This window comes from Arachis hypogaea, chromosome 10, assembly GCF_003086295.3.
Source record: "Arachis hypogaea cultivar Tifrunner chromosome 10, arahy.Tifrunner.gnm2.J5K5, whole genome shotgun sequence".
In the NCBI taxonomy this organism is placed as follows: domain Eukaryota; kingdom Viridiplantae; phylum Streptophyta; class Magnoliopsida; order Fabales; family Fabaceae; genus Arachis; species Arachis hypogaea.
Genome location: NC_092045.1, coordinates 103065109 through 103079605, shown reverse-complemented (window position 1 = coordinate 103079605; position 14497 = coordinate 103065109). Strand labels below are relative to the sequence as shown.

Sequence of the window (14497 nt, the reverse complement as noted above, 5' to 3'; positions counted from 1 at the left end):
GTTGAATATTATCAATTTTTGCAATGTAGTAGTATGAAGTTGCAGTAAAAAATAGCACCTAATTAAACATAAATTATTATAATAACTAATATGTAAGTTTCATTTTCAACTTGGCTAACATGGTGGTTTTGAATATTATCACATTTTACAATGTACACGTATCAAGTTGTAGTTAAAAACAACACCTAATTGAAGATAAACAATTATAGTAACTAATAGGCAAGTTTCATTTCCAAATTGATAATAAGGTGATACTAGCACTGATAGTTATGACATTCACCAACATTGATGTCTATCTAGTATCATCATTATACAAAATACTAAAATCATTCAAAATAGAACCATCTATTTAAATCCAAACTTAAATACTCTATATCAGTTTACTGTTTCTGACTGGTACATAGACAAATCTTAAAATACAATCATCAAGATGAACCCCAGTTTAAAATAATTGAAAACTACAAAATAGAAAGACATATCATCACTTCTTCCTTGGAGGTATGAAGCCTGGCGTAGGGACAAACTTCATGACCCCTGCTAATCCTGCTGCTATCTCAGAACTTGCTCCCTGCATTGGGTCCATATTTGTAGCAGGTGACGGTTGAGTTGGTCTTCTCTTTGGGGGCAACTTCTTTGGCCTTGTAAGTTGAATTAGAACCGTAGAGAAACTTGTAAAATAGTGAGTTAGTTCTGCTGCAGAAATGTGTAAGCAAAAATTATTGTTTATTGCTTTGGAGTGAGTTGGAAAGTCATACCCATTCGTTGTGAATAACTAGGTTGTATGATTTCAATCTCTAAAGTTGCAGTATCATTTTCAGCATTGTTACCATCATCATATCCAATATCATTAGTAACATGATGTCCATTATTGCTAGAAGTATCCCCATTATGTCCATCAGCACCAACATTGACAGCATCACCAGTATTTACAACAGCAGCAGCTTTAGCAACAGCAATAACTTCAGCAATGGCTTCATCGTCTGCCTTTCTATAATTGTAGCTCCTTTTAGTTTGGCCTTTTGTCCCACAATAGGTACAAGTAAATTGCTTGTACTTTTTGTTCAACTTAGTTGCACTTTTTTGCTTTTTACTGCCTAAAGGTTCTTCATTAGCATCTTTTCTACTCATCTTTTTCAAAGTTTATGGCTTTCTCTTTGCTTTAGGAGCTAGAGAATTAAGGTATTGAGATTTTTTCCATAGTGCTTCTCCTAGAATTGGATTCAATGAGTGCAAGTATGTAGTCCTATAAGAATTCATAATCAGCCATTTATGACAAAAGTCCTCAGGATCTTTGTTTACCCTGACAGTGCAGCACATACATGAACACATGGCATACATACAATTTATGTGACTCGTTAATGAAATTTACACAGTAAGCTCAACAACATTAACAAACTCATATATTGATGAAGTTTTTGAAGTATTTAAAGTCAGTGAAGAAAATCTCATGTGAAAAAAATATTTTATGGCTAACCTTATGTGCTCCTTGTGTACTCCTACTATAATTAATTACCATCAATATTAAACTGATAAAAAAATTATCTAGGTAACAGTAAGCTCAACAACATAAACAAATCTATATATATTAATCAAATTTATATAGTAGGCTCAACAACATAAACAAATACATATATTAATTAAATTTTCCAAAGTAGTTAAAGTCGGCTGAAAAACATAAACAAATATATATAGTAATGAAATTTTTAAAGTACATGTATTAATGAAAGATGGACCTATTATTTGCCAAAATCTATAGGCACATATGCTCTTTCCGAAATCAACTGCCATGTTGGTTAGCCACCCATGAATTTCAAATCTTTCATAGTGTTTATCTCCACTCCAAACAGAAAGTCATTTTACAGTTATCTTTTGTAGTCTGCTTTGCTAAACAGGGGTAACTTGCCTATGTGATTGGCTAATTTTTTCCTTGCAATTGACCTCATTGCAAACATCCTAACCTCTACAAAAAATGTTATAATTTGCTTTGTCCGGTACTCCTTGATCCTAGAGTTAAAAACCTCACATGCATTATTTGTGATGTTATCAATTTTTAGGCATGCCTAAAGAATGCCTTGGTCCACGATTTCTTAGGCCATTTGTCCTAGTAAGCCCATGCTTCTTCACTTTGATTTCGAATTCTGTCTATTTTCTGCTGAAATTCATGCCTTGTAGTTTTTCTAGCACACTCCAATAAAAGACCCCTAAGTTCTAACTCCTTCTATTTCTTATTAAAGTTCCTCCACAAGTGCTAGACATAGAACATGTGGTGGGTTGTCGGCATTACCTCCCGTACTGCTGGTATAAGTCCCTGCATCATTCAATTTATTTAATATTATGCCTCAAATAGACCCCTTAAAATATATTAATGTACTCAATAAGACCCCTCAAATATTTTGATGAACTCAATTAAAACCTTCAGCAAGTTCGGAAAATTAAATAAATGAAAGAATTTTTTGACCTTCTGCATGTTTGACATTATGCACTACCTATGATTTGGTTCACCAACATCATCAACCAGTAGCTCTAAAAACCACCTCCAGTTCTCTCTCTTCTCTATCTTCACTATGGCCCAAGCAATGATGTAGACATGGTTGTTGGCATCCTGGCCAACTATAGAGAGGATTTGTCCTTCAAATTGTGTCTTCAAGAATGCTCCATCTAGGTTGATTAGTGGTTGACACCCAGCCTTGAATCCCTTCTTGCATTTATCAAAGTAAACATATATTTTTTCAAAAATGGGATCTGAATCGAGTTGGAGACTAACACCAATCTTAATGGTGGATCCAGAATTACTCTTAAGAAGAGTCTCTGCATAGTCCCTCAACCTTAAATACTGTGCAACTGCATCACCATAAACCACATTTTGTGCATCTATAAAGGCTCTAGTCAATGATGATTTGTTCAAATTCAAGTCACATCTTCTCTTGAAATATGTTGCTATCTCTCCATGTTTTAGGTTTAGATACTTCCTAAGCATCTTGATTAATTTCCCTGCAAGCCACTTTCTATTTGCAGCTCTGTTTTTGTCTTTTTGGGACATATATGATCATTATAAAATGTCTTCATTTGCCAACATGTCTCCTCACGATCTTTGCTTGCATAAGCCACCCACTTACATCCTTGTTTTTTCCACTTACAGATTGTTCTTGCCCTATATCTCTCATTTGTTCTCCATTTGATCTGCATCCCCTCTTGTATAGTGAATTTTCTAACCGCTTCAATGAAGTCTTGTTTAATGTTGAACTTCATTCCCACTTGAAGGTTGCACTCTCTGAATCTAGCTCCCTCATTAAATTATGGGAACACATCATCACTATCATCTGATGTGTCCTCATCTTTGTTGTTTGGGGGAGTTTTTATCTCTTCAGAGTGCCAGGAGTTATTTCCGTCCGAATCAGCAAAATATGGATTATAGGCATCATATTCTCCACCTTCGGTAACAATTTTATTGCCTAACACTTCTACCAAGTTAACCTCTTCATCAGAGTTCACCACTAGCATATCTTTTTCCAATACCATTTTTTGTTTTCCCTTGCTCCAAGCAGACCCAAGTTCATGTTTTAACTAATGATTCTTCTTCGTCACTTCAATTCCTCCATTGTTAGTCTTAGTTTCACTTGAGCTCTCAATATTCCCTGCCTTATAAAGAGAGTCTTCAACACTTTCATATGAATCATTACTACTGCTACTATCATCCTCATTACTATGCTTATTTTGTTGAATTTTAGGTGTTGATCTACTAGCTGACCTGGTCATAGGGGGAGTAAATTTGACAGTGGTTACTTTGGCAGCTTTTGGTTTGTTAGAATTTGGTGTGACTTTTTTAGTTGTGGGCTTAGATGACTAGGACTTTTGTTGAATTTGCTTCACAGTGGTGGGTTGGCATAAGTGGGTTTAGAGATAGTGGACTTAGATTGGTTAGGCTTGGATGTAGTGGGATTAGCAGTGGTGTGATTAGATGGAATAGGCTTGAATGTAGTGGGCTTAGCAGTGGTGAGCATTGATGACTTAGGCTTCGATGTAGTTAGTTTGGCTTCATTGGTGATTGTTGACTTTGTTGGGGCATTAGCTGATGTATTGGGTAAGGGTTCAGTAATTGAAGTAGTCTTAACATTTGATTTTGTTCCTATTAAATTAATAGTGGATTGTTTGGTGGTGGTGTAAGGGATGCTTGTATTTGGGTTTGGGGTGGAAATGGAAATGGGGTTTGGGAAAATCTCATAGAAGTCTGGACACTCCTTCTCATCATCAAATTTAGGTTGGGACACTCCATGTTCAAAGTAAACATGTACAATTTCTTGGTTATTCTTCGCATGAAAACACATCTCTAACAATTCAGAATCATGTGAATGAGATCTTAACCCAGTCTTTAGGGGTGTTCTAGGAGCCAACCGCCAACATTTCCACAATGTTATCATACCCTAACACTTTCTAGTAGTCCCTAATTGAAACCACATCCATTGTGTCTTCATCTAACCCAACCAACTCATTAGTGTTGCCTCTAACATATACTACATTACCATCCTCCTTGGTAACAAACCTACCTCCATGGTGAAATACTATAGTTATATGGTCATCCATCTGTAAAGAAATTTCAAACTAATTCAGACTAATTTTTATACATACGGCATTTATAAGAAACCATCCCAAAAGCACCGTTGTCAAATATTTCTATTACAACATTAATCGTAGACCTAAAACCAACCAATATCTCACTCATCAACAAAACTAACTTTGTAGCAAACTAAAAAAAAACAGCATCAAACCCTAAATCCTACATTGCATGTGTACATTAACCATAATAGTTTATTAACACAATGGAACACAAAATATAGGAAAAATCAGTAACCAAAATTAAAGAAGTAGAAGATAGCACATTGGTAGCAATATGGTTTCGTAACTAACCACTGTATGAATAATATAGTTTGTGCTTGTGGTTTCTTCACTCTTGCCAAAATCCCAGGTTCGCATAGATTTTCAGAATGGCTAGAAGGAGCTCATTTGGATTTCACAGCAACACATCAGGGAAAACGAGGAAGAAAGAGAGTTTCAACCCATAAAAAACTGAAACGATGTAGTTTCTAAAGAATTTGGGTGCGAAACCAATACACCATCGTTTAAGTAGTATCCACCGTGTAATGTAATTACGCCAGATCAGCATTCCGGTGACGGAGATGATCACAGGGGCAAGCCAGAGCTCCGATTACAAATTTGGGGGTTCTAATTAGGGCCAACGGGATCATTCTGAGTATCAGGCCAAATTTTAGGGGCCAAATTGAGATTTAACTCGTTAACTTCTGGTGCTTGCTTCTTCCTCCTACTTCCTCCCATCCACTTTAATAAAAATTCATCACAACCAAATAATCTTGTCACTTTAATCACACAAAACACTTTCACTGTTGTTTAGCACAATGCACTTTAATCATCTTCGTCCCGCCAAAACCCTCTCAATCCCCTTTCTTCTCTCTCAATTACCTTATTCATTATTCCTTCTCTTTTTTTTCGTTCTCTTTTGGATTTCTCAAATTCTAAGGTTAGGAGTTTCTCCTTTTTCTTCAATTATTTTCGACTATAAGAGTTATCCACATGGTGCAGACGTGAGGGAACCCTCGCGATTTCTTCTTCAGTGGAGGCCACAACCACCGTTGCCACTACCGCTAACCTATTGCTGTTGCTCGCGGTAGCTCTCTCCAGTTGCTGCCACCTCCATAACGTAAGGAATGGCATGCTGTTTCTGAGAACCATCATTCATCGAGACACCCTGAGGACAAGGTATTGGTTTGGTGTGTCAACATCTTTTTCCAAGAATGATGCTGGAATATGAGCGTTGTTCTAAATAAAAAAAGAGATGATTCCATCTTTTTATTTGTTTTGTTGCTAGGATTTGGCAAGGTATTTTGATGCATTAGTCCTTTTTTTCTCATTTGAAAACAGATGTTTTTTGGCGTATTTTATGGTGGACAGTGTGGTCATTAGTTTTGGCAAGTGCAGTGAAGCATCTAAGTTCTAAATACTTGATATTCGATTTCTAGCTCTTATTTATATTTAATTGTTTACTATGTTATTTCTTATTGAGGGAACAAGGCCTATACATTTCTAATGTCTGATAGAATGTTGTCTCATATCAATGTTGAGTAAATTTCAGTAACTGCAGATACTTTGAAGGCTTTGATTAAGAAGAAGAAAAAGAAAAGCAATAAGAAAGGGAATCCAATTTGAAACTTGGGATGAACTAGGATTTTATAATGGAGGATTGACTAAATTGGATCCAATTGCAATCTTTCCATGTTAACTTGCTATTAGACACTCCTGCATGGTAAAGGATGACCATATTAGCACTCCAACAGCTAAGTCAGTACCGAAAAGATGCCAAGGGACCATTATGGTGCCCGAAGCTCAATATGAGGGACTACTATGATGACTTGGAACCTCGAGAACTAAATTAGGTAATTATGTGAATCTCAGATATTGTTATGAGGATTTACTCTCTCAATCTAATCACTCTCTTGCGGGTAAAGCAAAGCAGTCACCAACACCAAGCACCATGGCGTGTGGGTTAGGTTCTGCTCTTCTCTTCTCTTTACTTTCCTCTTCTCTTTTGTTATCAATGTTGGCATTCTTAATGGCTCTACCAATTCTCACTTTTGCTATCAATGTCGTTTATTATGATTCTTTCTTTTTTATTAGGGTGTATAAGAACTTTTTCTTTCTTTATGTTCTCTATGCTTTAACATCTTAATTTTGACATGTTAAGATTTTTATTTTTCAATTAAATGTGTGAAATGACTTAACCAATTTGGCTCTTTCTTGATTCAACTTTTTCCAATATTGGATGTGGTATTGCAGAACGTTTTCTTGAAGGCAAGGGCTCTTGAGCAAAAAAGGACAAGGGAAAAAGTTGAATGAAGGCTGAATTTTGTGGTATGAACGCCTTTTTCTTCTTTTTTTTTTTTGTTTGTTTTCTTGAATTGCTTCACTTTATTTCTTTTGCGGGTTGGGGTTGGGGTTGAAGCATGATATTAGAGGAAAATCAAAAGTAACAATGATTTTTTTCTGTGGGGTAATCTTTTAAGTTTTAAGAATGAAATCATCTTTAAAAATATATTTATCAGAAATCCAAATGTGAAAATTACAAGCAAAGGTTGATTCTAACCATCTCTTACATAACATACAAAGTATTCTATGTCCTGCAACACTGCCATCTCTTTGCTTGTAATTTATGAAAAAGTGAACATATATGAACCTTTCTAATCCTCGTATTCATTCAAACTGGTTATATAACAGATTCTTGTTTGCTTCCCTTAGTTATAGTATAGTAATGCACTTCTCCCATTCTTATGCTTAATTATAACGATAAGTTTGCTGTTGTGATTTCAATAGGAGTCTCTTATTTGTGTGTATTCATTTTGTTGCTGCTAATTTGCTAGAAAAGATAGAAACTTTAGTTGAGCCTCCTCACAAAATTAAGACAAAGAAAAAGCATTATTATTTCTTTGAAGGTCATTACTTTGAAGGATGTGATGATTCCAATCCAGGGAAAAGCATTATTACTTTTTGGCATTGAGTATTATTTGTTTTGCATTCGGCAAACATTGCTACTTGTTTAGATGTTCTACAGATAACAAATGCTGCAATTTCTTTGGTAAATGTTATGTTTTAAATACTCGTGAAATGTTGAGTAGTGGACTATATCGTTATTAAGCATAAATTTTAGTTATCTTTCAGCTGGAGTTTCATAACAAATTATGAAATTTTTTGTGTTCATAAGAAAATGATAAAGGTTGTCCACATCTATTATCCAACTGTGTTTCTTAATCATTGAATTTGTATTGGTAAAGTATTTGTGCCTTCTAGATGCAATGATATTTAGGTATATTGATTGTTTCCAGCTATATTTGGACTATTGCTGCAAGTTAGCTATTACTCTCCTCGAATTATCATAATATTGTGTCTTGTGTAGTCTTGTAAGCCTCCTACTTTTATTTACTCTTTTTGCACTTTTTCTTGATAATCCATTTTTAAACATGTTGGGTTTCCACTTACCTGACAGACAGTGAATATTATATATTAAGTTTATATACATACATCTTTATATCTAAATTTGGTATTATCGTACAGATTGTATTGTCTTGTTACTAAGCTATATATATGTAGTTTGTAGGTTGAAAGTAGCTCTGGAACTGTTAATGATGTGGCAAACTCAATTATGTAAAAATTTTGGGACTCAACTTTAGTGCTAGAACCATCAGATAATTATGGCACTCAGAGGTACTTAGCTATTTCACTTCAGTATACAATTTGTTTTTAGTTTGACGGCACAAGCAAGGTACTATTTTTTCTTTGTATTATTTTGCTTTTTTTGTTCTTTGCTAATGTAATATTTCAATTTTAAAGCTCTCAGCTTCCATTTGTCTTTTATGATAGAGAAAATCAATAGCAAGAAGGCTCAAAGCTAAACAGATCCCATAAAGAAAAGATATGTGACAGGTTTTGTAGTATTTTATCTAAGTGTGATATTTTGAATAGATCCCTCGGGTATTTTGGGCATAAGGAATTTTCTAAGAAGTAACCACATTCTCATATAATTGGCAGATAATGTGTACGAAAGGACGACACATGCGAAGGGGAGAGGGGAGGTCGACCGACGTGGCCATCCGTCTAGGGGAGGTTGGCCGTCCATGGGGGGAAGGGGGGTGGTGGGCTGAGGTGGTCTGTCGGGGGGAGGGGAGGGGAAGAGGTGGTCGTCAGTCCAAGGGCATTACAAGGAAACCGATAATTTGCGATGGTTTTAAACCGCCGCAAAATGACATACTGGAGATTTTAGAAATATTGCGATTTAGTGGGAGGAGATTTAATTTTGTGGCGGTTCTAATGAACCGCTAGCACACTACAGGAAAATCATGAAAATCATGGATTAGTGTCGGTTGATTTAAACTACCGCTATTTGACTAACTTTGAATTCGACGATACTTTGCTAACGGTTTTGAACCGCTGTTATCTAAGGACCGTTGAGTTTTTCAAATTTATTTAGTGGTGGTTAAAAACCCCGCTATCTAATATTCGGTATTTTTTAATTTATTTTCGGCCATTTTGTAATCGTGACTATTTTCCCGCCAATGACCGCAAAAATATTGTATTTTGCATTGGCAATCAATGCTTTTTTTTAATTTGAGTGTACTTGGTATTATTTTTTATTTCTTTTGTTATTTTTGGAATTTTTAAATATTACAAATCTTAATTATTTTGTATCTGAAAAAATAAATTGATGAGTAAATAACATTAGCAAAACTATAAAGCGAATTCATATATTTATCCAAATATCAATAAAGTGTATTCCTTAAAAAGAGTTGCATAGTCAACAATAAAAAAGTGTATATTAAAAAAAATTTCAATCTTAAGATTTACTTTCCACTATGTCCCTCCAACAAATTTATCCATGTAGGGACGTCTAATGGCAGCTCCCCATCTTGTCCTTGAATTATACATCTCCGAGCACTCTCCATCGCCTGCATATTTATCTTCCCGGCTGCTACTTCATCCTCCACTGCCTGCCTTTTTATTTTTTCGGATGCTACTTCATCCTTTACTGCCTTTCTTTTTAATTTTTCGGTCGCTAGCTTTGCTTGTAATTCAAGCAACACCCTTTGGGTTTCCTCTCTTTAAGCTCCATTGCTGGGCTGATGGGAATTTGTAACGAAGACTTGACTAGAAGTCGGTATGGTACCCATGCCACGCACTCTACCCAAGTGCTCCTTTCCGAGAGCTTGAGCAAGTGAATCATTCTGAGACAATAGTCTAGAGGATTCATCATGTTGCTCAATCTCTGCAATTCTTTCCTACACACATAGATAAGCAAACATAAGCATTTATTAGCTAACTGCTAACTGCATAGACTTTCAACACAATTTTAAAAAATAAAACCTAGGAGAAACAATTTATCGATTCTTAACACATTACTTATACCAATAGACAGAGTTGCATCATAAAGATATGAGCTATTAGGTTGTTTGTGCGTTAAGGTCCATAACTTTCCTCTACCAACTATCCTCCCTTGTTGTTCCGACGGTAACAATATAGTTTAAAAAGTGAATATGTAGATGAAGAGAAGGTTCAAAAAGTGAGTCAAATGTAAATTACCTCTTCTTCTCCGAGCCTTGCCAAGATTTTTGATCTGCTAATGTGAGTATATAGCTGTTTTGATTGATTCACAGCATTTTTCCTACACTTCTTCTATCATGCCATCAAAAGTAAAGGTTACTAGACACCATTTTTTACTAATTCCATGTAACATAAATAGACTTGTTCTGTTATGAAATAAAATTATATTACCTTTGCGTCTTCACTATTGTGATAATCAAGATACCATCTCCAATGATCCGCAGTAATCCACGGTGGGCGGCCTTTAATATTTTGTTTAATAGTCAGTTGTGAGTCATAATGATCATGTTCATGGTACAACCTATTCCTCGTTTCCTTCCAAGCCCTTCCTAACATTTTTAAAATTGTACGCTTGATAATTCCTCCCATTATCTTCATCAAAATGGAACATTTTCTGTAATAGTAAAATTAAATTGTTAGTAGGTGTCAAATTAAGATTCTCAAATTCTACAAAAATATAAGTTTTTACCTTTACACATTCATTATAAATCTTGTCCTTGGAGCAAACCTTTCTCCAGTCTTTCTCGCAAATTAGGAATTTGGTGTAGTCAGATCCTAGCAATCTGAGAACGCCGCTCAATATACCAGCTTAAGCTCCAATTGGTTGCAAGTTCTCGTTGAACCTGAGTACGATCTTTCTACCATTAGGTGGCTTCATAGCTTCCTTCACTCTCAAATGAGCTTGTTTGATTGTACCATCAGATTCTATACATCATAATTAGTCTGTATGAGTAACCATTGTGGCCAAGATGCGATGAAATCATAGAAAAATAGAGCATAAAAAATTTTATTAAATAAATTCTTGTATACTAATTGTTTTTACATCCCAAAATTCTGTGGTCTTGCATCCCTTGTGCTTTTGAGCCTCCGATGCAGCAAACAGGTTATCAATGTATTGCTCAAAAGAATCTACCTCATCTGCTTCTGGGTTTAAGTCTTCATCGTTCAACTCTGAGTTTTGAACACCATTCGTGCAAGTTTGTGGAGCAGGTGGTGGTTTGCTACAGGGAAGATGAAAAGGGTGTAAAGATGAGGCTACGAGGGAACCACCGCCACTGGACGGGGGAATCATGCAGTCTACTTGATGGGAGTATGAAGCCGCAGCAGATCCTACTTGAGGTCGCTAGCATGCTATGTCTAACTTAGATATCTTCATGTAACGACCTATCCTGGGCATCTTAATATACTACATTTGGATTATAATATATAGAAACAAGCATTTGAATATTTTTTTCTCATATAGAAATGCATCCATATATAAACTAGAAAATCTTCAGTGCCAAAAAATATCAGCACAACAGCAAAATTTATGGTATAAGTGCAAACTATATGTACAAAATTTGATATTTATAAGCAAAACAACAAATCCAAACCAAAATATAGAGAAACATAAAATCTTTGAATCAATACCAGGTTCAAGGCAAAAAATAATAGCAGCCTTCAACATAATAATGCAAGTAGACTTGTTCAACCTCAACACAAAAAAAAAATTATTAGGTTATATAACATATTTGATTATTTTAGTAATTGATTATTCTTATCTAACAGAGTATTTTAGCATTACAAATAGTCTTACATTGGACATGGACTTGATTTTACACAAAAAGTGACCAAGATAATGCTCAACAATCACAATCCAAGAACAATTTTGATAACTTGTGTGGGGCTATAATTTATGTTAAGCAAGATCACTAAATACAAAAGATAGATCATTGGTTAAACTAAATATTGTACAAGCGAGTGATGCTTACTGTAATTTATGCATGTATAAGCAAAGTGAATTAAAGGGAGTACCTCTTTATTCATTATAAAACAAAGCTCAAATAATCCAGGTGTAGAAATGAAAACCAATCTAACCCAAATAATACAAAGGATTTCTTTGAAATGTGGATAAAGGAAAGGATATGTAGCCATAAACATAGAAAAATAATTATGTATATACTTTGCAATTATTTAAATAGTGTAAAAATGTGTGCAGGAGGAACATGGTAATTTTTGAACATAAGGCATACGAATATTTAACAACTAATGGAGTGTAGAGTTTGGCAAGAAGATGAATGACTCAAATTTTGGGAGGAAGAATGTTTGCTACAAATTATTTTTTAAAAAGGAATATATATCATAATATTTTTTATCTTTTCACTTGAATTGAGTGTGTGTGGCAGAGGAATAAAGCACGAATAATGAGAGAATCTCTTCTTCAACACTTATTTTTTCCTTAAACATGTTGCTTTTCTAAAATTGCAGTTAGAAAATCAGGAGAACCAGCGGCAAAAAAGAATACAAATAAACTAGGTAACAATAAGAAAAGTAAAAGGGACATTGCAGTTACAATATTGTGACTACCCAAATTGTATTGGCTTTACACAAATCTCAATTTTTGATTATTTACATACAAAATCATAATTTAAGAATAACAATTAACAATATGAAAAGCAATAACTTCTGTTAGATAACAAACTCAAATTAAATTAAATTAGCAGCACCAATATAAAGAATATACAGTCAACAACAACTATAAAGTGTATATGCAACAATGACAATTAAAGGAGTAATAAATTGAAGGAGGGAACAATAGAATGCTAAAGCTAAAAGATTAGACTTGCTGAGTAAAACTTTCTCATTAGTCTCATTAAGAAGCGACTATATTCAGCAACAAAATTCAGGATTAAGAAATTTTTAAAACAATGAATGGCACCAACATATACGCGCATCTAACAAATCCTACTCAGCATTAACTCACTTAAAACCTCATTCAAAAATATCATAAACCCAACTCAGAACTCCCTCAACAAATTAACTCAGCTAACAAGATCAAGAGAATCATGCATGTCAACTATAAGCTCATTAATAGCGTCACTTTCTCTAAGCAAATCAGCAACCACACAGAATAAACAATTGGTGCTTACCGGCAGCGGGAGGAATGGTATTGAAAGCGAGAGAGGAACGACGGGGCCTCGGACAGAGAGAAAAGGGGCTCGAGGACAAGGGCTTGCCGCGGGGACAGAGACGTTCTTCCGGCCGACAATGACGACAACGGATACCAACTTGGGGATGAGGACGGGTACGACAATGCCACAACTTCAAGCATGACGTGGAGAAGAAGACCATGGCCAACGGCAACGGATAGAGGGGCTGAACTATATAGGGTTTAGTAGTAATGAGAATAATAAGGATTATATGAGTGGGGGTGGGTTCCGTAATTTGAGAAGTCAAGGAGTAATATATTAGGGTCCTCATTAGGTGTTAATGGTAGCATCAAATTATTATAATAAAAATAATAATAATAAAAACAATAAATCATTGCAACAGGATAAGAAAATGCAAATAATAATAATAATAAGAAACACTAAAACAAAATACTAGTAATAATTATAATTATACTAATAATAATGACAATAATTTAAGTTATAATTATAATAATAATTACCAATTTTAAATTAATATGAATACATTAACTTTGTTACTTAAAATTACCGATTTTAAACAATTAATTTTTTAAAATCCCAAGTAACATAATTAATGGTAAAAATATAATAATGCGACTATAATAATTCTGAGCAAAATAAATTAAATCATTAGTTTAAATTAAACTTAGTTTCTATGCGTAATGATAAATCTGTATTCTATATCGTACCCAAAATCTATACATGTCTTTTAATTAATCTATATTATCTCAATGATGTAATAGTCATGATAATAGGCAACAATTCTTTAAGTAGTTTCATCATTTAGAGGATATATATTTATATTCTTTATACCATAATTACATATATAGAAGAAAATAAAAAATATAAGAGCCTTGGATTCAAAGGAATCATGTCTCCAAACCATTTCAAGTTACAAAATACTAACTGCGGTAACTCAAGTCAATTTGAGTTCAATCTCCAACAAATTCATTACTACTTTATCAAATTCAACATCCAAATACAAGGTAATAACCAGTCGAGTTCAATTCAATCCCAAATTTTTAGGCAACAAGTCCAACCAATGTCTGTTAAAAATCAAAGGTATCTAACAAGAAACAATTGTAATCTAAAACCTAAGTCAAACTATCCTATCAAACAAACATAAGTCAAAAGATCTCATTCTCTTTTGGTGTTTTATTGAGGTCAAAAGTTAGCATAGAAGCATTGTGTCCAGTAGAAACAACCTCATAAAAACTATCGGCAAGCATAACGTCTTCTTCTTGCACTGAATTTTGAACTATCTCTCCTATCTCTTCCAGAGTCCCTTGAATCTTATCTCGAGCTAAACCGGAAAGATACATCATAAGCAATCAAGTCTAAGGTATTACAAATTATACAAAAAAAATATGGTTAAGCTTAATGATGAGCGG

At 34.4% G+C, this 14497-nt stretch overlaps 1 protein-coding gene and 2 long non-coding RNA genes across 16 annotated transcripts; 1 reads left to right on the top strand and 2 right to left on the bottom strand.

Annotated features, from left to right (window-relative positions):
- Positions 1–2482: 2482 nt before the first annotated feature.
- On the bottom strand, positions 2483–3249 carry LOC112717855 (uncharacterized). The gene is made up of 2 exons (XM_025769784.1): positions 3138–3249; positions 2483–3027 (listed from the first exon to the last, which is right to left on the bottom strand). The coding sequence occupies exons 1-2, from the start codon at positions 3247–3249 to the stop codon at positions 2483–2485; spliced, it is 657 nt and encodes a 218-aa protein (XP_025625569.1).
- Positions 3250–5272: 2023 nt separating this feature from the next.
- Positions 5273–9156, top strand: LOC112716202 (uncharacterized). Of its 7 annotated transcripts, XR_011866847.1 has the most exons (6): positions 5275–5772; positions 6146–6560; positions 6847–6921; positions 8155–8268; positions 8425–8487; positions 8593–9156. It is a non-coding gene; the product is annotated as an uncharacterized lncRNA (long non-coding RNA). The 7 variants fall into 7 exon arrangements; XR_011866846.1 differs by having other exon boundaries at positions 5278–5772; positions 8425–9156; XR_003160214.3 differs by having other exon boundaries at positions 5273–6560; positions 8395–9156.
- Positions 9157–9279: 123 nt separating this feature from the next.
- Positions 9280–13396, bottom strand: LOC112716200 (uncharacterized). Of its 8 annotated transcripts, none has more exons than XR_003160207.2 (6): positions 13068–13396; positions 10982–11159; positions 10628–10863; positions 10330–10552; positions 10138–10230; positions 9280–9836 (listed from the first exon to the last, which is right to left on the bottom strand). It is a non-coding gene; the product is annotated as an uncharacterized lncRNA (long non-coding RNA). The 8 variants fall into 8 exon arrangements; XR_011866840.1 differs by having other exon boundaries at positions 10982–11344; positions 13068–13361; XR_011866841.1 differs by having other exon boundaries at positions 10982–11335; positions 13068–13361.
- Between the last annotated feature and the right edge of the window lie 1101 nt (positions 13397–14497).

Excerpts from the sequence above, each read along its gene's own strand:
- LOC112717855 (XM_025769784.1), bottom strand. The coding sequence starts at position 3,249 with ATGAAGTTCAACATTAAACAAGACTTCATTGAAGCGGTTAGAAAATTC. Across the intron at positions 3,028-3,137 it reads ATATAGGGCAAGAACAATCT|ACAAAAACAGAGCTGCAAAT; the intron begins GTAAGTGGAAAA and ends TGTCCCAAAAAG.